Source organism: Nanorana parkeri, unplaced genomic scaffold (genome assembly GCF_000935625.1).
Source record: "Nanorana parkeri isolate BGI_ZX_2015 unplaced genomic scaffold, ASM93562v1 scaffold887, whole genome shotgun sequence".
In the NCBI taxonomy this organism is placed as follows: Eukaryota; Metazoa; Chordata; class Amphibia; order Anura; family Dicroglossidae; genus Nanorana; species Nanorana parkeri.
Genome location: NW_017307155.1, coordinates 202,657 through 230,627, shown reverse-complemented (window position 1 = coordinate 230,627; position 27,971 = coordinate 202,657). Strand labels below are relative to the sequence as shown.

The 27,971-nt window shown below is 46.0% G+C and overlaps 1 protein-coding gene across 1 annotated transcript in view; it reads left to right on the top strand.

Annotated features, from left to right (window-relative positions):
• The window catches only part of LOC108794697 (zinc metalloproteinase-disintegrin-like batroxstatin-2), a 57,155-nt gene that overhangs the window by 28,737 nt on the left and 447 nt on the right, over nt 1-27,971 (top strand). The window contains exons 11-18 of the mRNA XM_018565785.1: nt 2,168-2,249; nt 6,290-6,420; nt 9,907-10,084; nt 11,464-11,553; nt 15,268-15,463; nt 16,925-17,027; nt 21,484-21,628; nt 24,975-25,049. Coding sequence (XP_018421287.1) covers nt 2,168-2,249; nt 6,290-6,420; nt 9,907-10,084; nt 11,464-11,553; nt 15,268-15,463; nt 16,925-17,027; nt 21,484-21,628; nt 24,975-25,049 — 1,000 coding nt within the window. The remainder of the gene's footprint in view (nt 1-2,167; nt 2,250-6,289; nt 6,421-9,906; nt 10,085-11,463; nt 11,554-15,267; nt 15,464-16,924; nt 17,028-21,483; nt 21,629-24,974; nt 25,050-27,971) is intronic.

Here is a 27,971-nt window from a genome sequence, read left to right as displayed (position 1 = left end):
CCTGGAACAGCTGAGCGGTCCTGAAATGTCACTTCTATCCGACTCTGTGACTGAGATCTAACATTCCATCCCACTCACAAAGTCGGATAGAAGGGACATTTCAGGACCGATCAGCTGTTCCAGGCATCGCAAATCGCATGTTCTCCTGCACATATAATTTGCGATGCCGATCTGCCCTGGAACAGCTGAGAAAGCGTTGGAATTCTTCACCTATTGGCGGTCACACATTCCACCGCCGAAAAACGGGGCGGGATTACGTTAAAATGTGTGACCACGTCACCGGTCACACATTCTAACATAGTCACAAACTTTGATTGAACAGAGGCCCAGTTTGTAATCAGAGAAATAGATTATAATGGGGAACATTACAGTGTAATGTTCCCCACTATAATCCACTTTTCTAATGAAATGAAATGACAGCACACAACCCTCGGCTCCCCCGCAGCTCGGATTCACCCAGCCAGGATCGCAGCAGCCAGAAGGTGTCGGTGTGTGCACTGCAGGGGGCGGGGGCGTGTGACACACATCTCTTCTCCTCTCCCGCAGCCTGTTACAACACCGGGATCCTGCACTGCCCCATATTCCACCGGTGGGGGTGCTCCCCCACAGCCTCAGGCCCCGGTGTGCCGGCTCTAACTATGATGATTAGTGAAAATCACTTACCTCATAGATCTCCTTTAAGTTTTAAAAATCCCAGAGTTTTTTTTTTACTTCCTCCCAGCCGGCCATTGTGATAAAAAAAGGCCGGCGGGGAGCTCTCTAGATCTGAGTGCGCATCTTTAGACGTCCGCTCAGCCACGCCCACTCGCACGTTTTGTGCGGCGCGAGCGGGAAAGACCGACATTTTTTTAAACAGACAGCGATGCCTGTTAACATACAAGCGATCTGGCCGGCTATGGAGCTGGACGGATCGCTTGTATAAGCTTCCGGATTACCCCTCCCTCCGCGGCCCCCCCTCCCGCTGTCACGCTGGTCCCGGGCTCCGCTGTGGCTGGTGCGAGCCCGGGACCAGCATAGTGCATCTGTCTCTGTACCCTCTCCGGTGTATATTACATCACTTCCGCATTCTTGTGAGCCGATCTCTGCTTCATCAGCTTCTTCGGGGGATTCTAGGTGACATTAGGGGTCTTGGAGACCCCTGATGTCTCCATAAAGAGGACCTGTCACATCTCTTTGCTGTCACATAGGGGGTTTCTTAGCCCCCTATGTGATAGCAATAAAGTTAAGTGAGAAAAAAAATAGGAAACAAAATGAAAGTTTCCCCAAAACATTTTTAAGGTTACACATAAAGAAAGAATAAAAAAAACACAATTTTTTAAAAAGTCCGCACCCATACATACACGCATGCAAACATGCGTCGGATGCGCATACCTGCGAAAATTACGATTGCGCCCATTACGCCGCACATGTTACATATCGCCGCAAAAAACGTTGCAGTGAGAGCAATAATTTTGTATTCACGCCATACAACCGATCAGCGGCTATAGAGCCGCTGATCGGTTGTATGTGAAACAGCCGTTAACGGCTGTAGTAACAAGCGGGTCTTTCCTGCCCGTGCGCGCGCGCTAGGGGGCGCGCGCGAGCAGGAAAAAAATGCCGTCTGACGACGGCAACCCGCAGATAGGAGTCAGCCGTCCGTCCGTTTTTTTCTTAACGGGCGGATGGCAAGAGGTTAAAGCGTCGCCTATGGTCAATTTTGGGTATGGTAGTTTTTTGCAATTTGCGCGCAATTTTTAAGCTTGACATGTTTGGTGTCTATTAACAATTGTTTCCTAATATAATGGGGGGAAAAAACTTCTTTTTTTTTTCAAAATGTTCAGTAATTTTTCCTAAATATAGTAAAAAATAAAACCCCCCCAGTGGTGATTAAATACCACCAAAACAAAGCTCTATCTGTCCCCAAAAAATGGTATAAAATGTATTTCAGTACAATGTTGCATGACGGAATAAATGTCAGTCAAAGTACCGCAGCGCTGAAAAATGGCCTGGGCAGGAAGGGGGTGTAACACCGCGGTCAGCAAGCGGTTAATATCACTACTAAAAACATTGGAGCAGCTGTTTACCAGCACGTAATAAAAGAAATATGAAAGCAAAATCATATTGCCAAGCATTCCAGGAATAGTACCGAAGGCTATGATATTTTTCTGTCCATCTTTTGCTTTTGCAGGAACGTTGACTTTGATGGGACTACCATCGGGTATGCATACATGAGTGCGATGTGTGACGCTTTGTCTGCTGCAATTATCCAGGTAAAACAGACAAGACATAAAGGGGTTAATTCACTGAAGCATAACATAAAAGGAGTCTTTATTACCAAAACATTCATTAAAGGAGAACTATGGGGTTAAGGCTTTTCCCCATAGTTCTCCTTAGGGTAACGGGAGGACATAAACTAGCGTCCCCCCCCCCCCCCCCTCCCCCCGTTACCCAAAGCTCAGTATACCGCTAGCTACAGTTCGCGGTATACTGAGACCGCCGCAGCCGGATCCCGACATTAGTGCCCATTCACACTGAGCGATAAATCCTGCGATATCGCAAGAAGTCGCCGTCCAATGATTTTCAATGGAGCTGTTCTAATGTACAACTCCATGTTGCCCGTCGCTTGAGCAGGGCCCTTTTTCCCGCGGATGTCGCGCAATTTTTCTATTTTTGAATGCAGCCCGACGGTGAAGGTCGCTGGAACGTCGCCCTATCCCGCCGCGCAGGAAATCCGCTCGAAGTGAGTGTCGCTCAGTGTGAACGGGGCCTTACTGTCGAGATCCACCCAGCTGCGTGACTGACAGCTGGCTCCGCCTATCTAGAGGCAGAGCCAGCTGTGCCCGCCCCCTCCCCCATCCGTTCCGCCAGTCAGCGCTGGAGGATTGGAGCGGGGAGGGGGGGAAAACGCGCAGGGAGCCGTGAGTGACAGTCACGGCTCTATGCACGGATAGATCGAGAAGTGAGCGAGCGATGGTATGTGTTCGCTCACTTCACAATCTATTGAGCCGACCTGTGATAGTCTCATTGTCACACGTCGGCTCGAACTATGAGGCTGAGTGAAAATCACTCACCTCATAGTTCTCCTTTAAGATCGAATAAGATGTTTTATATCAAGGAGAGCATAGAACAGAGCAGAGCTGCATTGAGGAAGACGCACAGTGCTGGCGCAAGGAAAGCCAAACACTTTGAATGGGCGTTGGGAGAGGGCGCCTCATCTTAAACTAAAAGTTACCTTGTGCTTTAGAACCTTCAAACTAGTTGTGTTTGAGTTATTTTGCTACTTTACTGGTCCCAGAGAATCAAAGTTGCTGGAGCAAACAGACCGAGGCCAAAAGAGTGAAAAGCAAAGCCAGCGTGTACTGTAGAAGCACTGAAAGTTCTGTCATAAGTCCAGTCTGCATGTATCGCCGTTAAGCTGACCATATACTGTTCGAATTTCAGCCAAGCTCGGCTGACTTAGCCAAAATTTGAGCAGTGTGCCGCCCCAGTCAGTTGACTTTGACCAATTTTTTCTAGAGAAAACAGTGACTGAAACCAGCTATGCAGTGGTGGCATTCACAGGTTCTGTCAAGGGATCTATGAATGGATGACATGGCTGTGTGGAGGGAGCCACAAACAGCTGCGCCAGATTTGAAAAATAGCAGCAGCCTCTGGGAAGAACCTCACAATTAAGGTAAGTGGGGGTGAGAGGAGGGCATCTGATGTCCCAATTTTTCATGTTACACCCTGAATATAAGGGATGCGCCGATACTGGTTTTTCGATATCAAACACGAGCACCGATATTTTAAAAAAAATTCTCATTGATACCTAATAACGACACCGGAAGTCCCATTAAGGAAGCTAGGTGGCGTGTAATGACTCGCCACCTGGTTTCCCGATCAGCATGGAAACCGCCTCCGTGCTCCCTCGTAACCAGGTGACGAGGATGGCCAATCAGGAAGCTCGGCGCTGTGTAATGACACGCTGCCCGGCTTCCTGATTGGCCGGCTCCATGCTCCCTCGCCACAAGTGATGAAGGAGCATGGCGACGGCTTCCCAGCCAATCAGGGAGCCGGGCAGCATGTAATGGCTCGCTGCCCGTCTTCCTATTACCGGATGCTCTAGTAGCGGGCTAGGCATCGGAGCATTTGGGCGAGTACAAATACTCGCCACCGATACCAATACTAGAATTGGTATCGATGCATTCTTACTGAATATGGTATAAAAGGTACACGTTGCATTTAAATGCCACAGAGGCATTCCATTTAATGCAGGGACCCTACTTATACGTCCCTTGTCTTCCCTCCTCTCTGCCCAGTCACTGAACCCCTTTTAATCCACCTAAAGTACACCTGAGCCCAAGTCTATGGACATTTACCTTTTGACACCTTTTGACATCTTAACAAATAGTAAAAGAGCTTTCAACGAAAACCCCACTCACCTCTCTAGCTGCTGTGAAGTTACTCATTGTCAAAGATCTACAAAACTCACAACAAAGACTTTAACCCTTCACTGCCAGCAATGTATGCTGTACGTTGTAGCAGCAGGCCCATTTAAACAGACTCCCAGCGGCTATAGCCACTAGGACTCTGTACAGCCGTGTAAAGCCGATGCTTCCAGGGACCAGTAAAGCATGCCTTCCCGCCAACCAGAACCGGCATCACAGGTGGGGAGAGAGACCAGAGAACATCCATTTTTCGATCTAAATGGAGCCAGAAAGCGACGCTAATTGCATCACTTTCGGTTCCTCAGCTGTCATTCTTCAGCTAGAGAACCTGGAGAAGAAGATTTTCGAGATCAATCTGCTCTGGAATAGCTTTAGTGATCTCACGGCTGGCTCCGCCCAGTTGTAATGACAGATCAGCGTCCCCAAATGACATGGGGACGCTGATCTGTCATTAAACAATAACAACTGGGCGGAGCCATCTGTGACATCACGGCCAGCTCCACCCAGTTGTTATCTATTGGCCGGGACCTGCTAGAAGACTCTGGCAGGTGACGGCCAGCAGGAAAAAGTTGGGCGGAGCTAGCGGTGATGTCACTGCTAGCTCTACTTAATTGTTTTTATTTTGCCGGCATCTGCCAGATACTTCATTATGCGGCGGGAGTTTGTCGCGTGCGGTCGGGTTGGCGTGCGTCATTTTTTTTTTATAATTTTTTAATTTTCTTTAAAATATATATATACTTTTTTTCCTATTCATTTAACTTATTTTCTATTTTACTCTCCGAGGTAGCGAGCAGAATAGCCAAACCGATTGCCGCTCGGCAGCATTTGGCTATTCACTTACTGGTGTTCGGCCCCTATGTGAATAGGGGCGAACGGCAGCGAGTGAACTGCCGAAGCTTCGGCTCAGCAGTTCCAGATGTTGGGTCGGCTTCACATAGGGGCGAACGGCAGCGAGTGAACTGCCGAAGCTTCGGCTCAGCAGTTCCAGATGTTGGGTCGGCTGAGTCGAACTCCTGCACTTCGGCTCAGCCGAACATGCAGATCATGGTCGGCTGAGCAAAGGCAGCCGATGTATGGCTGATTTTAGCTGATGTATGGCTGAAATCGGCCGCACTGAGCCGGAGTGAATAGCTGAACAGCGTTCCGCTCACTTCACTTCGGCTCGGTTATTCACTCGGCTCCCTGTGGCAGCTAAGTAAATAAGGATACATATAAACGAACAGGGGAGAAGGAGTTTCGCAATAAGTAACACGTTTACAAACTATATGAATTCAGCTCCTGGGTTTCAAAACATATCATCTCCTAATGGGGGATTTCTTTGCTAAGGGGATAGTGTTGTCTTGATAAATAAGGATACAGTCCGTGTACCCATCGCACTCAGAGCCGCTGCTCCAAAAATGGAAGGTGGGTGCAGCAGGTGTCAGCGGGTGGCTTCCGACAAAATAAAAGTAAAGGATGGACACTGGCACTCCAAAGCAAGTTCAGTACATGTTTATTAACGTACTAGTTGCAAATACTCTAGTTGAGAACCACTGGTTTAGAGTGTTCTACTTGCAACTAGTACGTTAATAAACACGTACTGAACTTGCTTTGCAGTGCCGGAGTCCATCCTTTACTTAGCTAAGTGAATAACCCCCTTAGTGATACAGTTTTGTCAAATATATGGTGTTTGCACTGACATTTCCAAGCCAGAGATTAGGCAGTAATGACATGTTATTACATAATTGGTGATCACAAGAGGCGTGATGGCAGAAGGTTAGGTAATGGATTACATTTTGAGGATGATTTTATTACAATAAATGCATTAAATGACATTATCATATAACTTGAATTCACATTTCTCTCAAAGCATCTTATGGTTTGCACCCATTTCCCTTTCTCAGGATGCGTTCGTGGTTGCAGCTGGTGTTGGAGCAACAATAGCTCACGAGATGGGACATAATCTGGGGATGGGTCATGACAGACCCGGCTGCACATGTGAAGCCAATTCCTGCATGATGGCTCCAGCTATCAGGTACATAATATGTCACGGTCTATATGTGTGTGTGCCTGACCAGCTATAATTCACTTGGTGTTTTTATGTGTTGCACTTGTATATGATCAGTATTCTCAGTAATGTTTATGGGATGTTATTGCCGTAAAAGTGAATGAAAAATAATGTCTGTAATAAAATACAGGTCCGCAAAGGGAGGTGTTAAGGGCATCGAATGTGAAAGAATTGTAGAGTTTGCCATTGCTTACCTAATTGTATTTCTCTGCATCCAGTCTTGAGATGTACACAGCTCTGCCCCACAGCACATTCCTATCAGGCAGAGCAGGAGACCTGATTTTTCTTTATGGTAGCTAAGTGACAGTTATGGGTCTTGTGCCTCCTCCAGCCTATGACTGGACACAGAAAGGAGGAGCAGCAGATTGAGTTCATCTCTATGTAATTCTGATCCCTCCACCTGTCAGCATGCTCCTTGTTACCTCATTACCACTGCAACACTTCTGATTGGCAGCTAGAGCAGACCCTCCTTGTATAGTTTGTCCCCCTGTTACTTCGGTTTTGCTGTAAAGAGACTGCAGGAGGCTGATACCAAGTCAAATTCAGGTACTTACACTGCTTACATTAAAAACACATATTTACTGATTTATTAAAGGAGAACTATGGGGTCAGGACTTGTCCCAATAGTTCTCCTTAGGGTAACGGGAGGACACAAACTAGTGTCCTCCCATCACCCAAAGCTCAGTATACCGCGAGCTACAGCTCGCGGTATACTGAGACGCCGCAGCATTACTGAGACGCCGCACCCAACATTACTGTCGAGATCCACCCAGCTGCGTGAGTGACAGCTGGCTCGGTGTATCTAGAGGCAGAGCCAGCTGTGCCCGCCCCGTCCGTTCCGCCAGTCGGCGCTGGAGGTTCGGACAGGGGAGGGGGGAATCCCTGCAGGGAGCCGTGAGTGACAGTCACGGCTCTCTGCAGGGGCAGGATCGAGAAATGAGCGAGCGACGGTATGTGTTCGCTCACTTCCCGATCTATTGAGCCGACCTGTGACAGTTTCATTGTCACACGTCGGCTCGAATCTATGAGGCTGAGTGATTTTCACTCGCCTCATAGTTCTCCTTAAATGAATACAGAGCTACAATGATTTGTAGGAATGCACCGAAACGTCAGCGGAAACAGTGTCATCGTTCATCCGAAATTGTGGTGCATCCATGCTTTCTCTCTTCCCAACTGTGTGCTGCTCTGTGTTCCCTCTGACACAGCGCAGCGTCCAGCGGGGAGGAGAGAAACTGTCACAGCAGGCCGAGCGGTGCGGGGGATGAGATCAATGTGAGCGGCCAGCGTGTCACAGAAGGCCGGCCTCTCCTCCCATACTGCTGCACTCAGCCTCCTGTGACAGCTGTCACAGGAGGCCGGGGCAGCAGTGTGGGAGAGGAGCCAGCTGTCAGAGGAGATCGAGCTCTCCTCCACGCACCGCTAGCTCAGCCTCCTGTGACAGCGAGTCAGGATGGAGAGCGGGTACAAGCAGTCAGTGATCAGTGAGTGTCTGTAAAGAATTGAGGACATAGTGTTTTTTACTGTGTCCCCAATTATGAATGAATGGGAAGTGTTCTTCTATATCACCTCCTGTTCATTCATAGTTGTAGTTATAGTAAACATATTCTGTCCTCATGTTATGAATGGACAGGAACACTCAGTATAGAGCAGGGGCGCCCACTATTTTTCGTCTGGAGATCTACTTTTAAATGACGAGCTCATTGAGATCTACCAACGAAAAAACACCTGCATTCAGGGGCGGGAGGGGGCGTAGGCTGCGCAGGCAGTCCCCTCGCCCACAGTGCGATCGCCTGCATTAGTGCCTGTGTTCCAGTCCAGTGCGATCCGCAAAAATGCTGCGAGCACTATTTTTGCACATCACACTGGACCGGAATGCAGGCACTAATGTGCCTGCGTTCCGAGTGCGGGCGATCGCACTGTGGGCGATGCCATTGACTTCAATACAGCTCCACACCCCCTCCCGCACCGGAACGCAGGGAGTCGGCCTGCTTACATTCCAGTGCATTCCAGTACATTACATGTCCCGGCGTCCTGTCCTCCCGTGGTGCTCGTGTGGCCGACGTTGCACATGGGGTGTTCTGCACCTTTCCATCTGCAGCGTCTGACACATTCAGCCGGCAGCCGCACGAGCACCACGGGAGCATAGCCGTAGCCAGCTCCTTTTGCGCCTGAGGCAAGGAAAAAAAACTAAGTTTTTTAAATTTATTTTTTACTATTTTTTAATTTATTTTCATTATTTATTTGTATTTATTTGAAATTTTCATTTTTTTTTTACTCTTGGGGGAGGGGGGGGGGCTTCGGGGAAATATTAGGGGTCTAAAAAGCCCCCTGATATTTCCCTTTTAAAATAGAAAAAGAAATTGAGGACACATTGCTGGCATTTGTTGTATTCCTATATAGCTGGTGGTATTCTGCATTGAGCTGTATAATCATTATACAGCGCAATGCAGAATACCGCCCGCAATATAGGAATACAAAAAATCATTATACAGCACAACGCAGAACAACACCAGCCACAGAGGACTACAAATCCCAGCAATAATACATTATAGTATAATGTACTATTGCTGCAATTTGCTGTATTCCTCTATAGCTGCTGGTATTCTGCATTGCGCTGTATAATCATTATACAGCACACTGCAGAATACCACCAGCTAGAGGACTACAAATCCCAGCAATAGAACATTATACAGCGCAACGCAGAATACCACCACCTAGAGGACTACAAATCCCACAATAGAACATTATACAGCACACTGCAGAATACCACCAGCTAGAGGACTACAAATCCCAGCAATAGAACATTATACAGCGCAACGCAGAATACCACCACCTAGAGGACTACAAATCCCACAATAGAACATTATACAGCGCAACGCAGAATACCACCACCTAGAGGACTACAAATCCCAGCAATAGTACACTATACAGCGCAATGCAGAACAACACCAGCTACAGAGGACTACAAATGCCAGCAATAGAACATTATAATATAATTTACTATTGCTGCGATTTGCTGTATTCCTCTATAGCTGCTGGTATTCTGCATTGTGCCGTATAATCACACTACGTTTGAAGTCACCCGACGCCCAGAACATGGAGTGCCGGGCGGTAATTTGTTTTCTACATTTAGCCCTGCTTTGCACAACCAGGGCTAAATGAAGAATGGGGGAAGCCGCTTGTTTCTTTACAAGTGATCTTGGCGATGTCGCCAAGATCACTTGTAATAACACTTCAGGCTGTCCGTCCTCCCCCCGCCGCACCATGATGGCCCACCATGAACTCTAGAGTACCTGGATTACTTACACCTCTTGTGGTTAAGATGTAGGTTCAATGGTCATGTTTATATTGGTTGGAAATGAAAAAGTTAGAAAATAAAAACCTGCAACATATCTGATTCTACTGTACTATGTACTCATCAATCTCATTCTCTCTCTTTTATTATAATGACAGCAATGACATTCCGCTCCTATTCAGCTGCTGCAGCATAAGTGACATGAGTAGGTTTATCTATGATAAATACCCGGATTGCATGCTGGACATACCAGTCTTAACAGAGATCTTGACTCCACCCATTTGTGGTAATAGATTTACTGAAATCGGGGAGGAGTGTGACTGCGGAGAACCAGAGGTAACTAGAAGAATTATATCAGCATATGGTAACTGTACAAAGAGTGTGCTGGAGAGACACAGCTAGATATCCCAGCATTTTCATTCAGTGCATTAAAATTTGAGTAAAGATGACTATAGACTTGTTGTTGCTAAATAAGACAAATGTCTATAACTTGAGAAAGACTGATCATACAGGTCCAAAAACCTTGTGTGATAGCTATTCTTTCACCTCAGGTAAGGTGACACTGCTACTGTCTACTTGTTCTATCAGGGGTCTCAAAGTACCAGCCCACGTGCCAACTCCAGCCCACGTGCCTGTACTATGTGGCCCGCAGCCAGCTGGCAAGTCAGGCACATGGTCACGGACCGCGTTTTTGACTTGCGGGAGCAGCTACACGGTCTGCATCTCTGTCGGATGCAGACTGGAGAGCTGCTCCTGTCATCTCCGGCCAGAGCTCTGACAGTTCTGAGCTCCAGCTGAACAATGATTAGTAAGGTCTGCACTAGACCTTACTAATCATCACTGGATCACCGGGGGAAGGATGATGTGCCTCCTCCCTGCAAAGATGCAAGCATTTGAGGGGGCTAGGAAGGGGCGAGCTTTATTAATATGTGTACTAGGGGCTTGGGTGGGAAGTTTATTATGTGTGCGGGGGCTTGGCAGGGTGGCCATGTGTTTGTATATTAGGCCCCATTCACACCTATATTTCAGGTGCGATTAAGGATTGCTGTGTCACAAACTTGCGTTTTCCTGCAGCAGGAATCCCTAATCTGGCGTTTACATGCAGCAACTGTCACCCATTCAAGTCAATGATCGGGTGACAGCCGCTGCATGTACACGCCTGCACACCGCATGTAATATGATTACATGCCGTTACAAAAACAATCACTATCCCTGGATACACAATTGATTCCTAACTGCATGTAATCCTTTCACATATGATAACATGCGGTGTGTAGGTTTGTACATGCAGCAGCTGTCACCCGATCAATAACTTGAATAGGTGACAGTTGCCGCTTGTAACATATGCACCGGCACTACATTTTTAAACTGAAGCAGCTGCGGACCTTGGCAGCCTTCCGGTTAACCACATGGTGCATATGGCAATGGGGGGTTGGGGGGGGGGCCCTTCATGGTTTCTTGCACCGGGGCACTGAAGGTTCTAGTTATGCCTCTGTCACCAGCAACATATACACTGTTTCACCATCTCGTGGAGTCAATGCCAAGAAGAATCGTCGCAGTATTGAAGGCAAAAGGTGGCCCAACGAAGTACTGATGGGGTGGTCATAATAAACTGGCCACTCAGTGTAAATTGGCAACATAGACATGCAGTTTAAAAGCACTACATGTACATGTGTTTAGTTCTACACTCAGATGATATTTTTTGTTTCTTAAAGATATGTACAGATGTGTGTTGTGATCCATACACCTGCAAACTTAAGCCAGGATATGAGTGTAGTGATGGACCTTGTTGTCGCAAATGTATGGTAAGTGAATGGCTTTGTTGCAAAATAAGATATGTTTTTAATCATCATTCAAGTACTTGTAAGTCATCCCACAACCCCCTGCCTGACTACACAGCATATAGAATATTTCACAGCTATCTTACTTCAACTGTATTCCAACTTATTTTACCGTTCGATACTGTCCCTGCAGAGAGCTGTGACTGTCACTCACGGCTCCCTGCAGGGATTCCCCCCCGTCCGATCCTCCAGCGCTGACTGGCGGAACGGACAGGGAAAGGGGCGGGTACAGCTGGCTCTACATAGGCAGAGCCAGCTGTCGCTCATGCAGCTGGGTGGATCCAGACAGTAATGTCGGGATCCGTCCCGACTGCGGCGTCTCAGTATACCGCGAGTTGTAGCTCGCGGTATACTGAGCTTTCTCCTTTAAGGCCTGATTCACACCTAGGCAGCACAGTTTTTGCGCGTTTTTACGCACGTTAGCAGCATTTGGTTATTTGCAAGTTGTGCACATTTTTATTGCGTGCTTTAACACGCGTACATGAAGACACGCATTTTCACTGGCAGCTCATAAAACATTGCGGGCAATGGAAGAACGTGCTTTTAAATGCACGAAAAGCTGCCCAAAGAAGCTCTTGTACCTTTTTTGGGCGTTTTGCGTTTTCCTGCTGGAGTTTTTCTGCTCAGGTGTGAACCAGGGCCATTGAAAATCTTGTGTTGGGCATTTAAAGTGCTTTTCGAACTGCTCAAAAACTCCTAGGTGTGAACCAGGCCTAAAATGAAAGCAAATACTGTACATATAAGTACTTCACCCTTGCATCACTTTGGTACTTGGTTTAATTACAGATTTGGCATGTTCTCCCTGTCTTGATCTGCAAGGGCTGAGGGACGTCCTCTTTCTGGAAATCAATGAACGAAGCAGGTTGTCCCACCATCCCTCCCTGAATTTTGTAGTATGGGGGTTGTAGGGTTCTTTTGTCACTTGGGGGTTTGGGGGTCTACAAAAATCGGAGTGGATTACAAAATGGGGGGCCATCAGCTGGTATGGTTGCTTCCCCCCTGTTGGTGTCCAGAATTGTAAGGGGCGGGGCATGGCCCCTTAGGAACCTGAAAGTAGTAAATGTCCTCGAGCTGGTTGTGGTGCGGCTGGGGACATGGGTGGAGTGTTAGGAGAGGCCTTTTTGGGTTGTTGGGCACCCAAAGACCCCTTCTCAGGTCAACAATTGTTTACAGTATTATTTGTGTATATTATTTGGTTTATTACTTTTGGTTTATGTTAAAGTTGTTTGGTTTAATGAAAGGGCTGCTGTGGCCGTTAAAATCCATGTTGCGCAGTCCGAGTGTTTATTGGGGTTTTAACGGAGGGACGAAAATTGACGAATCCATCAGCCATGTGACAGGCAGTGTTTTTTCTGTCCGGACCGGACTGCGCTCGTGAGAACTGTAGCCCATAATACACATAGGTATACATTGGGATGCATTTTGGGTGCTTGATTGTGTACGGATCTGGTCCGGACAGAATACGGACGTCGTGTGAACAAGCCCTTAGCCCTCGTTCACACCTGAACGTTTTGTAGCGCGTTCTACGCTCGACGAACGCTCTACAAAACGCTCAAAAATATAAATCCCATTGTAGTCAATGGTCTCGTTCCCACGCCCACGCCTGAAAAGGTACAGGTACTACTTTGGGCCGTTTTGTTGCGCGTTTCCATTGGGATACAGCCAAGTAGCCTTCGTAAACGCGCAACTTTTTTACCGTAAAACGTGCAATACGCCTAGGTGTGAACGAGACCTTAGACATGTGCGATTCTTTTCTGAAAAATTTGTTTTTCGGACGAAGTTTAGTTATACGGAGATTCGGATGTATCCGAATTTCCAAATAACAGAAATGACGAATGAAAACGAATCCCAATTTCCGAAAATGAAATTTCCACGAAATTCGTTAGCGGTAGTCTGTACGGATTTTCGTTTGTGAACGGATTTTCGTTGCTGCAAAGTGACATTAAAAAAATACCATTTTGTTTAAAATGTCACTTTGCTATAACGAAACGAACACAAAACGAATATCCATACAGACTGCTGCTAACGAAAAGGTAAAAAAGGTACCCCTAAAATCCCTTAACAAACCCTTAACCCAGACAGCACCTGGCAGGGCAGGAAAGGGGGGGACGAGCGCCCCCCTCTCTCCACCATACCAGCAGGCCCGGCGCTACCATATAGGCAGGTCAAGCCCCCGCCGCCGACGGCTAAAATGATAAAGTAAAAGATAGTAAGATTAAAAAAAATAAAGAAATTAACAAATAATTAGAAAAAAAAATTATAACAGATAAAAAAGTGAAAGAGAATCAGGTAAAAATGCTCTTTCGCCTGTGTAGGCAAAAATCCTTGCACCCGGCCCTGCATACCAGGCCACATGCCCTCAGCATTGGAAGGGTGCATTTCCAGGGGGGACCACACCGGGTCTGTGTTGTGGGGGTCTGTGGGCAGAGGGCTCATCTGCATCTGGGTGCCCAGATGCCACCCCCTTGTGAATGAGTAGGGGGTACTCATTCACTAAAGGGTTAAATAAAATGTAAATAAAAACACAACACCTTAGAAAAAATTTGAACAAAAAGCAAAATACAAGTTTTTGACAGTTGCTTTATTTAAAATAAATTGTTAAAAATGCCCCACAAAGTCATTCCAGCGGAACACTGTTTTAAAAAAATAAAATGTTATTTCTGTGAACAGTTAGGGCTTGTTCACACCAATTGCGGTGCGTTCCAGAGCGGTAGCTGCTGGAACCCACTGCAATCTGTAAATGCGGAAGTGATGTGTCATCTGGCTGCTATAGCCATCAGCTTCTTTGGGGGCCCCAGGTGACATTAGGGGTCCTAGAGACCCCTAATGTCTCCATAAAGAGGACATGTCAGTGTGCCTTTGCTATTATATAGGGGGATTGTTATCCCCTCATGTAATAGCAATGACAATAAGAGTTAAAAAAATAAAGAAAAGTAAAAAGATAAAATAAAAGTCACACATAAAAAAAGTTAAAAAAAAATGTTTAAGTCCCCCACGTTTACGCAATTTACGTAAATACGCAATCAATGCGCCAGCGCGTGAAAACGACAATTGCGCTACACATGTTACATATCACCGAAAATGTCGCAGTGAGAGCAATCATTTCATGGCCATCAATCATTGATAACACTAAACTGATGAGCGGTAAAAGCTTTTAAAGTGTTGCCTATGGTTAATTTTGGGTATGGTAGTTTTTTGAGGTTTCACGCGTGTGCACAATTTTAAGGCTTGACATGTTTGGTGTCTTTTTACCCGACGTGACCCCAACTTTTATATTTTATAAAAAAATTGGGTAATAATAAATGTTTTATCATTTAATATAGGGGAAACAGTTTTTTTCCCCTATAATTTCTCCTTAAAATAGTAAAAAATAAAAGCCCCCGGTGGTGATTAAATACCACCAAAAGAAAGCTCTACCAGCCCCAAAAAATGGTATAAAATTCATTTCAGTACAGCGTTGCATGACGGAATAAATGTCAGTCAAAGTACCGCAGCGCTGAATACTGAAAAATGGCCTGGACAGGAAGGGGTTCTAAACACCGTGGACTTCAAGTGGTTAAGGATGGACATATTCATTGAAATAAATGTTTCATGCCCGTTATTTATAGTTGTTATTTCTGTAATATATTTGCTATTATTGAGATATTGGCTGGTTGTTAACATATTTGTTCTTTACAGCTCAAACCTGGAGGATCTGTTTGTAGGCCTGCAAAGGAAGAATGTGACATTGCAGATCTTTGTGACGGGAAGTCCATTACATGTGCAAACAACAGCTTTAGAATGAATGGATACCCCTGCATGGATGGGAAAGGGGCCTGCTACAAAGGAAGGTGCCCACTCATGAATGACCAGTGTGCTGCCATTTGGGGAGACCGTAAGTAGAATGTTACACATGGCCTATAATGAGTCACTACTAGTGCCGAGGCATTCCCCGGCCCTGCCCACCAGCCCCCTGAAGCGTCGCCCCCTTTTCACCAAAGCTCCACCCCGTCCAGCTGAAGCCCCACCCCAGTTCAGTAATCAAGCTATGTGGGGAGGAAGAAGGGAGGAGCCTCCCTGTCCCTCACTTGCTCATCACTGGTGAAGCATCGAGATCGATGTCATCACTGTTTTGCTTTTTTTTCTCGTGTTTTTTTTTATAGCTTGGACCAATGGCGCTTTGCCATTGGTCCAAGCTCAGCTGTCTACTACAATACCACATAGCATTCAGGAACTTCCGAATGCCTCACAGACCCGAATAGCATTCGGGAGTTCGAGAATGCTAAGTAGTGGTGTGAATGGGCCCTTAGTCCCTGTTGACACCTGTGTACACAGGTGTCAACACATTTTTCTCTATTAGTCCCATTGCCACTTGTGTGTTGTGCTGCCATACGTCTGTGAAAAATAGTACAGGTGCTTTTTTGGTGCATCAATGCTCCCTTTTGGCCTTACAGACTTAAATGGCAGCGCACAGGAGACTTCCTTGACTATATATGGTGCCGACTCCTATTGTTGTTGCTGTAATACAACTGTATTTCTCTATGAGTTGTTTTTTTGTTGTTCTCTTTATGGATTTTGTAACTATTTCTTGTTGTTAGTTTCTGCATCTTACTCGAAGTCCGATTACTGGTATCTTACACTTTATTTTGTTGTGTCGCAAAGAAAGAGAAAAAACGAAAATGTGTTTTACCTCTTTGGCAATGTTTATATTATATATTTTGTCACAATAAAAATTGATATGCAAAAAAAAAAACGCATCAAAAATACATTAAAAGACACAGGAAATTGCAGATGCAAAGATGTCTTTCTGGACTTTCTTAAAGGAGAACTATGAGGTGAGTGATTTTCAGCCGACCTGTGACAATGAAACTGTTACAGGTCGGCTCAGTAGATCGGGAAGTGAGCGAACACATACCGGCGCTCGCTCACTTCTCGATCCTGTCACTGCAGAGAGCCGTGACAGGGGAGGGGCTGGATTCCCCCCTCCCCGCTCCGATCCACCAGCGCTAACTGGCAGAATGGACGGGGGAGGGGGCGGGTACAGCTGGCTCTGCCTCTAGATAGGCAGAGTCAGCTATCACTCAGGCAGCTGGGTGGATCCAGACATAATTGTCGGGACCGTTTCAGCTGCGGCGTCTCAGTATACCGTGAGCTGTAGCTCGCGGTATACTGAGCTTTGGGTGACGGGAGGGCGCTAGTTTGTATCCTCCCATTATCCTTAGGAGAACTATGTGGAAAAGCCCTGACCCCATAGTTCTCCTTTAAATACAGCTAAAATTTATTTTTTTATGTTTTATTTTATTGCTTCATATTGTGCATGAAATAGATGCTCTCATATTATTTATTTTCTCTTTAGAGGCTACAGTTGCTTCTGATTACTGCTTTGACATTAATACTAAAGGAAACCACATGGGGTACTGTAGGAAACAAGGAGATACGTACATTGCATGTGAAAATAAGTAAGTACCAGGTAACCTCTCATAGAGAGCAAAGTGGTTTTACTAATCATCAGTTTACTCTGTTCTTCCTTACTGGTGGGGGGTGCTTGATATACATTATATCAGGGGTCAGTTCACCTGCTTGTCTTTCTGCAGGGAGGAGGCGAGCAGGCAGATCCCTGGCTATCTAGTGTGATTAGTAAGGTCTGCAGACCTTACTAATCACTTGGTTTTCGACCCGGAGCTCAGTGAAGAGCTCCGGCCGAAAGGAAGGAAAACAGACTCCTTCCTCACCTCCATTTAGGATGTCGAGGGGGACTGCACCCTCCATTCCCCAGGGATGTCAGATAGGGCGGACGGCCAGGTCTTTACCCCAGCCTGGTAAGGCAACCAACACTACTCCCTCTCAGAATGTAGAGGAGGAAAAGAAAGGAACACTGGATGCTGCTGGGCGGGTCATTTTTATGAGTTAAGAGCCTATCAGATTGGTAGGGAGGTGGAGCCGTCCCATTTGTGTGCTGCCATGGAGCGGTCAGAGAAAATAGACATGCAAGGACAGTGCCGAACTAGCCATGCATTTTTAATCTCAAAGTTAATTTTCAGGTCAATGTGATGAATTTCAATAAACGCTGAAAACATGGATTGACAAATCTGGGAATAAATTGGGGAATATCAAATTGTACCGGTGAAAAAAAAAAAAACCCATCAATTACACCTTTTGTAATTAGAGTTAAAAAGAGCCAACGGGGGAACAAAAGTTGTCTGAAAAATATTGAACTAATTAATTCACCCTTTTACAGCCCTCATTGTGAATTTTAAGCATCCTGAGTTTTACTTATTTGAGCAATAGCATAAAGTTTCCCAGCACACTTACCAGCCAGCATGCAAAAAAACTTTTCTCACCGCTAAGGTTAAAAACAGAGGTTTAGATGGACATCTTCTGCAGAAAATGTGAAAGCCGCACAGCCGCGCCAAGGCACCTCTATATAGTGCGGTCCTAACTCTAAACTATGAGAGTCTCTATCTGGTAGCACATGGGACAAAAGATTAAATTGGGTGCAGGTTTGTCAGGAGGAAGCCCAACCTCCCTTAAAGGCACAGGTACGCACAAGGGACCCCGCACATCACAATGACAGCTGAGACCCCCCTATGCGTCACTGCACCAAATCTGTTTTTAACCTTAGCGGTGAGACAAATTTTTTTGCATGCTGGCTGGTGAGTGTGCTGGAAAAGGTTTTGCTATTACTGTTTAAAGCCCTTCCATGTGCACATTGCTGTAAAGCTGGTAACAAATTGATTAGTGCGTTTGCCATTTGTTTTGCTCGACTGATTTGAGTGGTTCAGGCCACTTTGGTTTAATCTGTTAAAGGCTAAAACTAGGGATGCACCGATACTTTTCAAATGCCAGTGCCGATACTTGGCATTGTCACAAGAACTACCAGGGTTGCAGCGGTTGCAGCTGGGACCTGGCTCTGGCACTCCAACACTGTCCTGAAATCATTAGTCTTGACTGATGGATTCATCAATTTTCGTCCCTCTGTTAAACCCCAATAAACACACTTTAGAATTAGAACCTTCAGGGCCCCGGTGCAAGAAACCATTGCCATGGCACCATGTGGTTAACAGGAAGGCTGCCGAGGTCCCAAGCAAGCGCGGGACCTCAGGCAGCTGCTTCAGTTTAAAAATGTAGTGCCGGTGTTCTGTGGAGAACGCCGACCCAGTATCTGCGTTTGCGCACAGACTAGATTAACGAGGAAACAGGCATGACTGATGGATTCGTCAATTTTCGTACCTCCGTTAAAACCCCAATAAACACACGGACTGCGCAACATATATTTTAACGGCCACATCAGCCCTTTTATTAAACCAAACAACAACAATAACCAAAAGTAATAAACCAAATAATATACACAAATAATACTGTAAACAATTGTTGACCTGAGAAGGGGTCTTTGGGTGCCCAACAGCCCAAAAAGGCCTCTCCTAACACTCCACCCATGTCCCCAGCTGCACCACAACCAGCTCGAGGACACTTACTACTTCCAGGTTCCCAAGGGGCCAGGCCCCGCCCCTTACAAGTCTGGACACCAACAGGGGGAAGCACCCATACCAGCTGATGGCCCCCCATTGTTTGTAATCAACTCCGATTTTGTAGACCCCCTAACCCGCCAAGCTGCCGTGACAAAAGAACCCCACAACCCCCAGAACTACAAAATTCAGGGAGGGAGGGTGGGACAACCTACTTCCTTCGTCGATTTCCAGAAAAAGGACGTCCCTCAGCCCCTGCAGTTCCTTCCCATGCGGCTCCTCCCGGACACCTGACTCCCATGTCCAATCAGTCAAGAGCAGCTATTCCCATTTTGCTTTTTAACTCTTTCTCCCGGGACTATTCCTCCCCCCAGTCATGTAGACCCTCCGCCCAGTCTCTCCGGGTCTGTCTGTATTGTTTTAGAAAAACTGTCGCATGACAATAAACAAAAATGTATCAGTACTTGTACTTTGAAAAATGGTATTGGTGTGTCACTGGATTTTTATAAAAACAAAATCATACAATAAAACAAAGATGTACAAATCCCAGGAGCTCCGCGTGCTCCTTACAAATGACAGCGGCCTAACTTTTTTTCTAACTTTTGAATTTTTCTCTAGTCTAGTCTTGGAGCTTGAAACGTATCTGTACTTATACCGAGTACAGTACTTGGTATCGGTGCATCCCTAGCTAAAACCTCATTGTGCAAAATAGTAGTCCATGCCGCAACATTGATCTAATGAGCATTGTGAATTTGCTGTATTAATAGCCCACATATAATTGCGCCGGCAAGCTATGCTTTGCGAGTGCAATGTATTCCTTCAGCCTCGGGTCCTTACAGAGGTACCAATCCACTGTTTAGGAGGCTGAAGGAAGTGCGGTTGAACTACAGCTTGAAGAGGGAGATGGGATCCCTGGCGGACTCTGCAATAGTCCCTCTGCCATCATGTCATATGGGACTTGTAGCTTTTTCCATTGAGACCTTGATAACATTGGTTTTTGGAAAATGTATGTGACCATTCTTCATGTTACACTGTAAATATGGGTCATATAATGTATATATAATATTACAATACAGTATATGGGTAATATATGGTCTAAGGCTGGGTTCACACCTGGGCGTTTTTCAGCGCTGATCGAATCGCTGAAAAACGCTCAAGAAGTGGAATCCAATCAATCCCTAAGTAAGGCCTGGAGCTATGGATAGCAGAGGAATGAGCGGAAGGCCTGCATGACAAGGCTGGGAAGGGGAACAAGAATAGGAAAGGTTTAAGGAGAGATAGAAAAGGTTATAGATGGGTCACTTACGTGATTGGATGTGGGGGGTCGTCCAGGAGGGGCTTCAGGAAGTTTAGCCAGGAAGGAGGAGTCCGGAAGTTCAGTTGGGAGTCCGGCAACAGAGGAAGAACTTCCCACCCACCAGCCCCATAGGAGGTGGTTTGTGTTTAGGGGTATTTGTCACAGCTAGGGATTGCGGTTTGGATCCTTGGAGGCAGTAGTTAGTGGTTACATATCTGCACGGGGGACCCATCCGTGGTATGGGTGTCCTCCAGTAGTCGGACGGTCAGATTGGTATGACCGGTGAATAGGGGACCAACGTGGGTCTGCGGGCAATCTAGTTACGTCCCCGAGGCGGTGTATGGCGGCTGGGGGGCATTCAGTTACAGGAAAGCTGACCGCAGATACTGGTCCATTTCTAGAGTAGGATTGCCTTCAAGGACCTTGAAACCAAACAAGTTGATACAGTGTGTTTTGGTTTGTTGATATTGTTATTTATAAGTATTTATAATAAAAGGCTGCTGTGGCCATTTAAACTCCCGCTGTTGTGTGGCGTAGTTATTGGTAACAGGGAAGGGGGGTTTGAAGGGAGGTGGGTACTGGAAAGGGACCTCTGAGCTACCCGAGTCATGGGCACGGTTCCCACCTGAGTTTTTTTTCAGAGCGATTAGTCGCGCTGAAAAACGCCCTACGCACGAAAAGGTACTTGAGCAGCGCGTATCCATTGGTATTCCCGAGTGTGGCTCGGGGTTAACAGAGCGGTAACCCCGAGCCAAACTCGGGAATACATCGTAGGCCTTACCTTGTCTGCGATCCCCGCTTTGTCCTCCGGCCGCTGCCGTCTTCCAGGTCCTGTCCCTTGCGAGCGTCCGCATTTGAAAGTTTAAAAAAAATTTAAAAACCTGAAAAAAAGAATAAGGAAAAAAAGGAAAAGAAAAAAAAAATCATACCGCCAGGGAGGTATAAAAACGAGCGTCGAATGCGCGTTTCACTGAACTAAAAAACGTGCTAAAAACAAGCTGAAAAGGCGCCTATAGTAACGGCCAGGTGTGAACCCGGCCTAAAAAGTAGATTTAGCCTTTAAAGCTCCAGATCTGCACATGTAATGTCTCTAATACAGGCGGCTTTGCCCATTATTGAAAGACACATCATAATACTATGCTTTGCATGCAGAGATAAGAAGTGCGGAGTTCTGTACTGCGTTGGAGGTCAAAACGTTCCGAGATTTAGTGGAGTCACAATCACATTTGGTACATGTAAAACTCTTCTGTACGAAGGTGGACTGGTCAACAGTGGAACAAAATGCAACGATATAGAAGTAAGTTCATATATATAAATTGTTAATAATTAGCAATAGATCAAAAAGGTCACCAACCATGCAGCATATTATTGTAAAATGTGTTATGTTGTTTATACCCTCATTATACCTGCCTCATTCCCAGGCCCGGATTCCCCACAAGGCCAAAGAGGCCCGGCGGCAGGGCGCAGAGGGGCGGCAGCGGTGTCCTTGTGGGGAAGTTGCGGCCGTCGGGCGGTAAGTTGCCCTCTCTACATTTAGTCCTGCTTTGCACAAGCAGGACTAAATGTAGTGTGAGGCAGCCCACTGTTTGTTTACATGTGATCTCAGCGCTGTCGCCGAGATCACATGTAAAAAGTCTGCAGCCTGTCCCCCTCCCCCTTGCACTTACCTCTCTCCTCGCTGTCACCATCCTCCGGGCTCCGGCGCCGAGTCTCTCCTCACTGCAGTGAGCATAGCGGCAGGTTTAAAACTAACCCTGCCGCTCCGTGTACACATGGAGACGGCGGAGCAATGCTCTTCCTCTCTCCCCTTTCACAGGAGTTCCAGCACAGTGCTGTGCTAGAACTCTTGTATTGGAGGTGACAGGGTCAATAAAGAGAACCTGTCACCTCCAATTGCTATCACACAGGCTATTGTTTTCTCCTGTGTGATAGCAATAAAGTTAGATGAAAAAAAATATTTAATTGATTTAAAAAAAATAAAAAATAAAAATGTTTTTAACAAATAAATAAATAATTTAATACACTGATTCTCCTATTCTTAAACAGGGTTGAGTGAAATTTTGGTGAAATGCATTGAAATCTTCTCAAAAACATTTTCTGTTCATTCTGTCCCCTGGGAACAAAGTGCATGTAGCACTTTGTCCTGTTTTGATAGGTGCTGTGGATACTAAGCTAGCATGGTCCATAGAGACCCACCCCCCCTACCCCAGTCGCTGTTCGACCACGCTGCTCAGTAAAGGTGCCCATACACCTTACAACCATCGCAAGACTTTTGTCTTGCGATGGTTGTAAGCTAATTAAAAGCTTGTACGATCTGCCCATCTTGGACAGGCAGACCGCACTTGCGATCATTGAAAGCCCGCCCCCCTGAGGGGCGGGCTTCCGATGACTGCAATGCTGAAAAGCCAAAATATCAATTTTTGGCTAGAAAACAGCTTGAAACCCCCCCAAACAATGATATATGTTCTGAAAGCAGAGGCCTTGTAGAATAAAAAAAATAGTTACAATTTTTCATGTCGTCATGATTTTTGCGCAAATGTTTATCAAACCAGTATTTTTAGGAAAAAATAAATTCAATAAAAATTTAGTGCACAGAAATATAATACCCAATTTTTTGTTAAAATATAAAAGACGGGGTCGCGTCGGTTAAATAAATACCAAACATGTCAAGCCTTAAAATTGTGAAACCGTGGAAAAACTACAATACCCCAAATTTACCAATGATCAAAGGGGCCCCATACAAAATTTTGCTATGGGGCCCTGTGATTTCTAGTTACCCCTGTGATGGGGAGGGTAATGTTTATTCTAATTAAACCTGTCTCTACTGTGCTGCAGATCTTATTATCAGTTGTAAACATACAGGGTTATTCACAGCAGGGTGAAGAGTTTGGGGAAGGCAGGAGAAGAACAATCTAGGCCAAAATAGCTGATTTGGAAAAATTCTCCAATTCAGCTCACTTTCCAGTTTAGCTATGTTGTCCTAGACCAGTGGTGGCGAACCTTTGCACTCCCGCTGTGCCCAAACTACAAATCCCAAGATGCATCTGCCTCTGGGAGTTATGTCTGTGGCTGTCAGAGCCTTGCAATGCCTCATGGGACTTGTAGTTCCAAAACAGCTGGAGTGCCAAGGTTCGCCATCACTGTCCTAGACTGTTCACTTCTCCGGCCTTCTCCAAACTCTTCAGTCTTTTGTGAATACCATCTAGATTTGAACACCATCTGTCCTAACAAAGGGTTAGGCCCCTTTCACATGGACTTTCCGATCAGGTCTGTATGTCAGCTTTTCAGGAGTTCAGTTTTGGGGGACCTGATCGTGATGGAAGAGAGGTAATCTGATGTATACGGAACATGGCCACCATCCGACTTCCCTTAGATCTATCAACATAGAAGTGTTGTTGGATATATGGATAAAACTGTGGCACCGCACCCCAGTGAACAACAATATCCAAAAAAGCAGTTATGGGTAGTTTTAGTGCAGTGGTTCTCAACCTGTGTAATCTCAGGACCCACATTTGTCCATGGTCATTCAGTCACGACCCAAGTCCCACTGCAATGGAATGTATGGGAACTGGAGTGGATCCTCAGCCTGGGGTCCAGTGTGGGCTGCTGTGCTGTAACAGAGCTCCATCCATACATGCATTGTACGCTTGTACGGCTCTCTTGCGTGCCCTGTAGAGGTGCCGAGAGCCAGAATGTGATGTCACTCCGGTCCAGGCACCTCTATAAGACACAGCTCTGAGGAAGCCCCGTGTGATTGGGGGGAAACGCGTCAGGGTAACGTGTGTGAAAGCTTCCCTGGATACCCGCAGCAGACTCTCTTACTTTCCACACGCGGCCAGTGAGAGTGAAAACTACATTGTTTTTCAATCAAAGGGACGGAACCAAGACGGCCTGGACACTGTCTGGTCTGCAGCAGCTGAATAGCCTGTACAATTTAGGCTGAGATCGAGAAGTGCGAGCGGGCTGTTGCCACTCGATCTCCTTCAGCTTTCGGCTTTGCCACATTACGGACACACCGCCGTGGGGATTCTAACATATTTTATCTTACCGTGCGGCCGCACAAGCCTGAAACCACCTCGGATTTTTCCTCCACGGATTGGAAATTGAACCCCGCGGGCGAGTGTAAGCATCGACCAGTGGGCGGAGAGACATCCCCAAGATCTCTGGCATTTACAAAAAGGAGCTGGATTCTCTGGAATTGCTACGTGCAGTCATGCTCCATTGAGAATTATACATCAGCACAGGATCCTACGAGGGTTGTCCCCCACTTTGAACCACAAACGATGTGAGTAAGCTCCGATACAAAGTATCCACCTTTGATTTTGGCCATTGTGCTTGCACCAGTGACTATCTGCCGCTCAGATTATCACCCATACCGGGTTATCCTAAGGGAAGTCATTTTAATTGCTTTTAAATGTCTTGTTGTAGGTGTTCTTACTGGTTATTTTGTTACTATTAAATATTGTCATTTACAAATACTTCATATGTGTAAACCTGTTTACTAGACCAGCTCCAATTAGGGATTTCTTTGTACAGGGGATTTTCTAGTGTTGCACAGGTTATCAATAATAATACTCTATTTGTGGGTATATTGTGTGTGGCATACTATATTTCTTCCTTTATTTATATGTCTCCTATTTCAGGTGTGTTCTAATGGGAAATGTTCCAATATGGAGAATACCTACAAGACAGCAGGCTGTGTGTGCCCAGCAAATTCGGTGAGACTTTGCTGCTCCAGAAACTATAAAAAATATATATATTTTTTTTTAGACTTATTCATTTTTATAAAATATTTTTATTTTTTACTTTACTTTTAGGGGCTTCAGGGACATATTAGGGATCTAAACAAACCCCTGATATTTCCCTTTTAAAATAAAAAAAGAGATAGAAAACACAAAGTCCTGAGACACACAGAGTCCTCAATCTCTTTTTCTGTATCCCCTGTTATCAATGAACAGGAATCCTCTATACTGAGTGCTCCTGTTCATTCATAACATGAGGACAGAGTATGTTTACTATAACCACAATCATGAATGAACAGGAGGTGATGTAGATAACTTCCCAATCATTCATAATTGAGGAGATAGTAATCATACTCTGTCCTCAATTATCTACAAACACTCAGTGATCACTGAGTGTTTGTACCTCGCTCTCCTCTCTGACACGCTGTCACAGGAGGCTGAGCAAGGGGAGCAGGGAGGGGAGCCCAGCCTCCTGTGACAGCGCGTGCTGTCTCCGCCCCAACACCGCTCTGCCGGACTGTGATAGTCAGGTGAGCGGTGTGGGAGGAGAGACACCGGCCGCTCACAGCGCTCTCCTCCCGCAGCGCTCGGCCAGCTGTCCCTTTCTCTCTTCCCCGCTGGGACACGGAGCAGTGCCCAGCGGGGAGGAAAGAAACCTGGGATGCGCCGATGTATCGGCAGGAAAATGGCGCTTTCGACATTTAGCCAAAAGTGCCATTTTTGGCTGATATGTTTCGGCGGCCGATATATCGGTGCATCCCTAATATTTACTTTATTCACCACTTCCTCCATATATCTGACCGACCCTGTGAAGCTTCCTCTCCATGGGGATTCTGGCTGCAATTACACCACTGCCTCCTCCACATACAATGCAGAGCTAACAGCCCTGCATTGTATGTGATACCAGGGCAACACCCACAGCTCAGAGATTCAGGCCGAAGAGAGTGCCAGAGCAGGGGTTAAGCTAAGTAATACAGTCTCTTTATTTTCCCTTTAGACTTAAAAGAGAACTATGGGTAAGTGTTTTCCCCATAGTTCTCTTTAGGGTCACAGGAGGACATATACTAACCTCCTCCCGTGACCCAAAGCTCAGTATATAGCGGGCTATTGCTGAGAGCACCGCAGCCAGGATGGATCCCAACAATACTGTCTGGATCCACCCAGCTGCGTGAGTGACAGCTGGCTCTGCCGATCTAGAGGCAGAGCCAGCTGTGCCTGCCCACACCCCCGTCCGTTCCTCCACACAGCGCTGGAGGATCGGAGAGAGGAATCCCTATGGGGAGTGGTGACTGACAGTCACGGCTCTCTGCATGGAGATGATCGGAAAGTGAGCGAGCGACGGTATGTGTTCGCTCACTTCCCAATCTATTGAGCCGACCTGTGACAGTTTCATTGTCATATCTGTGAGGATGAGTGGAAATGACTCACCTCATAGTTCTCCTTTAAAGGGCATTTAACCCTTCCAGCATGAATATACCCCACTGCAAGGGTTTATTTTCCAACTGTGATTTCAGCTTGAACTCCAGCCTTACCTTTTTTTCACTTGTAGCAAAGTCTTCTCCGATCATAAAATGGATAACTCCCAATTCCTTGCAAACTCGCATGTCAACAATATTACCCTTTGAAGCTGTAGCAGCTGTCTTCATCCCGTCTTTATTTCTAGTCCTAACTACTTCCATCATGATCAATCCTCTCTCCTTCTGATCCATACTGTTGTTGCCTGCCTCTAACAGCTATTAGCTTTCTCTGCCATCAATCACTTTGTTCCTGAGCATTATATGAAAGAACACATTCCTATCATCACATTATATGTGCTGCTCAAGCAACAGATCAGCAGACTGGAAAACTAAAGTCTACAGCACCCAGTAGCGAGCAGGGAGAAGCAGGCACATCTAAAGGGACGTGTTCTCTCATTTAAAAGAGAACTAAAGCCAAATCTTTGTTTTGGCTTTAGTCCTCTTTTGGGTCAAAGAAGTATATTTACTAATGTATTCCTGTGACCCAAAGTCAACATTTGACAGGCAACTGCCCGCTATTTGCTGACAGCACAGAGCCGTGCTGCAGCTAGAAAAGATCCCTGTCTGTCCTTCAATGAGTCACCACTCTCTGCAGGGAGAATACCGTGAGCTGAGTGATCAGAGGTTCGTGATCACTCAATTCTCGATCTATAGATCCGGCATGTGACACTTGGCTCTAAGTATTTGGAAGAGTACATTTTACTCTCCCAATAATTCTCCTTTAATGCTCTTGAAATAACATCCAAAGCAGGTTGCTGTGGTGGTTACAGGAGCCTTCTGCCAGCTCTCCCCCCACCAAAGAAACTTGGAGCAAAGACCAGCAGAAAGACCCTCAAAAGAGGTATTTTTTAATTGATTGAAACATTTTGTGTAGGGGGGAAAACAAGGAGGTATTACTGTACATGTGTACATTAAATGAGCTTTAAATATGTATTCTATTGATTCCTTTACAATTTCCAGTTTTGGTTTCTACATTTTTCATGATTCCTCACATCAGATTCTTCTTGTGACATTTGGCCAGTAATAGTACACAGTCTGACCTGGTAGGCAGTAGTACAATTGACTAATTTCCAAATCTTAGGAATCAAAAGGGTTGAGCCTTCACCAAGACTTGTATATGGAACTTACTGCTAGTCAGGGCCGGATTTCCCACAAGGCCTGGCCTTGGGGCAGCACGGAGTAGAGGGGCAGCAGGGGTGTGGTATTCCTATCTCCTGATGCTTGGGACATGCAGTTCCAGGCACCGAGTGGGTAGTTGTTTTCTACATTTAGCCCTCCTTTGGGAAAGCAGAGCTAAATGTACAGCGGGGAAGCCACCGCTTGATTTGTACAAGTGATCTTGGTAATGTCGCCGAGATCACTTGTATGCAGCCAGCAGATC